The 2,276-nt window shown below is 34.6% G+C and overlaps 1 protein-coding gene across 1 annotated transcript; it reads right to left on the bottom strand.

Moving 5' to 3' along the window:
* Nucleotides 1-510: 510 nt before the first annotated feature.
* Nucleotides 511-1,349, bottom strand: LOC120273919. Its single transcript, XM_039280663.1, has 2 exons — nt 1,256-1,349; nt 511-1,130 (listed from the first exon to the last, which is right to left on the bottom strand). The coding sequence occupies exons 1-2, from the start codon at nt 1,291-1,293 to the stop codon at nt 749-751; spliced, it is 420 nt and encodes a 139-aa protein (XP_039136597.1). The 5' UTR covers nt 1,294-1,349; the 3' UTR covers nt 511-748.
* Nucleotides 1,350-2,276: the final 927 nt, after the last annotated feature.

The following is a 2,276-nucleotide window of genomic DNA, read 5'->3' on the forward strand; positions in this document are numbered from 1 at the left end:
TAACTAACAAGCAAGATCAATTTTTCACAAATAGTAATAAAATCACGTAGGAAAAGCATGTAAACTCTGTGCCCACCAGGAGACTTTTAAATTTTCCTCTTCTAGTTAAAAATATGGAAAGACACATAAATATAATATAAACTTTAGTTGAAGGAATAAAAGGTCCCACCTTGTGCAATGAATAACAAGCCATAGAACACAAATAAGTGAGAACTAACTAATTAATATTCCTAAAAGAATTACACATAAGTATCATCTAAAGTTCTGGTCAAAAGTAGAGCAAGTGATCTTGTGAAGCTCGAGACTCCTTTTGTCCTAACTTATTGAAATTATAATTAACATAATAAAATAAAAAAGACACTGATCTCTTTAACTTTCCGCCCACTAGAAACCCCTGCTTTTCATGCATACCAGCAAGACATCTGCATGAACTGAACTGCCGTTGATTTCCATCTGCTCAGCACAATCAACTTTTTTAGTTTCTTCAGACAGGCATCTCTGAATGATACATATATCAACAAAATATCATTTGTATCCTAACATAATTCACAGTATAATTGATCAAACCGTTTGAACAATGTAGTAGGTTTGATGAACAGTATCATTTGGCAAACAGAGGAGAAACTCAATAAATATACATGCCAATGCATAAATTTACAATAGGTTCCAGATTTTTAAGTGAAAAACAAAGAGTAAAGTTTGCTTCAGATTGAATAACTTCTTAATTCTTTGTGTGTATGTCACAAGATCAAGGATTATTATACGCTTCCGACCTCAGCTCCTTTTCAAGTTCATCAAACTCCCAACCGCTGATTTCTTCGCTCGAGTAGTCCTTGTTAACTTTTCCAAATTCTAATTCTAGTCTAGCCAGCTCTGAATCTGGATCCAGTTCAGTCGACGCTCGAGTAGATTTAGGTGACCCTGCAATGACTGTTGATTTAGGGGAACTAGTGGATTGCGGATCATGAGAGTGGCTATTTTGTGAATCTTCAGACGGAATTGCTTTTGCGGTAGGAATCTGCTTTTCTTTAGGATTCTCGATTTCTAGTGTTGGCCTCTCAATGGATTCAAACTCTTCTTTAGCTTTCTCAATTGCAGTAAGCAGTTCTATGACCTCAGGGTCATCTCTCCTATGATCAGTAAATCATAATCAATATATTCCTCAGCAGAAGAATTGAAATGCTTGCAATATGAATTGACACATCATACACAGTAAAAATCATGAGAAACTGTTAAAGTAGTTAAAGGATAATACCTCGAACTCCGTCCTTGTTCATAAAACAGCTTTTTCATATGCTCAATCACACTGAAGGTGGCTACAATCTGAGATGGAAAATCAAGTTAATTGACAGAGTTCTAATAGAGAAAAAAACAAACAGATAAAGAAAGTTGTTACAAAATTAGTTCAAACCGATAACAATTCATAAACTACATTATATTTCACCATCAGTTGCCAAAAGACCTTGTTAAAAATAAATAAATACGCAAAAACAACTCTTTTGTTGCATTTCTCCTTTACAAATCTCATAATTGAAAGTAGCAAGCTCCAGGAAGAATTATTTCTCTGAGAATTCTATCTTTAGAATGATTGAATTATATATATATATATATATGTATGTATGTATTTACCCAATGGGAGTTAAAAAAGTTGATCATATAATTGCCACACAATAAACTAAAACAACCATAAAATCATCAGCTATACTGAATATACTCCCCCAAAAGGATTCCAACACCAATGGCTTCAATGACATAGGCTATACTTAAACCTCAAGTGCTACTAATTTCAATAAGAAAAAAAAGAATCGTAGTCTATATCCCAATTACTTTGTTTTTTGAGTTGTAAACAAAGAATCATAGTCTATATCCCAGTTACTCATTGACCAAAAACTCTTTCCTTTTCTCTACATGTCTTCACCAATGCCTTCTCCAAAAGGTCCAGGTCCAGGCCCATGTCAAATCCACTGCCAGTAAAAATCATTGTACTACTTTGTTTACATTACTCAAAAAACATCAACTTGAAATCTTTCACTAATGGTAAAGCTTGTAATTTTAAACCTGCAGTCCACCTATGGCTGCCAAAGAGACACATTTTATTAGAATTCAGAATCTGGGAGAAAGCTGGCTGTTGTTTTTCACTGTCACCATCATGATGGCGCAGCCCTAACTTATAGCCTCGGCCACAGAAATCTAACTTTATTACATGCAGAGAAAACAACATGGCCTTCCATAATTAATTTCCTCAATAACCACAACTAACAACGCGGCCACCCAGG

This window comes from Dioscorea cayenensis, chromosome 12, assembly GCF_009730915.1.
Source record: "Dioscorea cayenensis subsp. rotundata cultivar TDr96_F1 chromosome 12, TDr96_F1_v2_PseudoChromosome.rev07_lg8_w22 25.fasta, whole genome shotgun sequence".
Classification (NCBI taxonomy): Eukaryota; Viridiplantae; Streptophyta; class Magnoliopsida; order Dioscoreales; family Dioscoreaceae; genus Dioscorea; species Dioscorea cayenensis.

Coding starts and splice junctions, on each gene's coding strand:
- LOC120273919 (XM_039280663.1), bottom strand. CDS start 1,293: ATGAAAAAGCTGTTTTATGAACAAGGACGGAGTTCGAG. Junction 1,131..1,255: donor GAACAAGGACGGAGTTCGAG/GTATTATCCTTT, acceptor TACTGATCATAG/GAGAGATGACCCTGAGGTCA.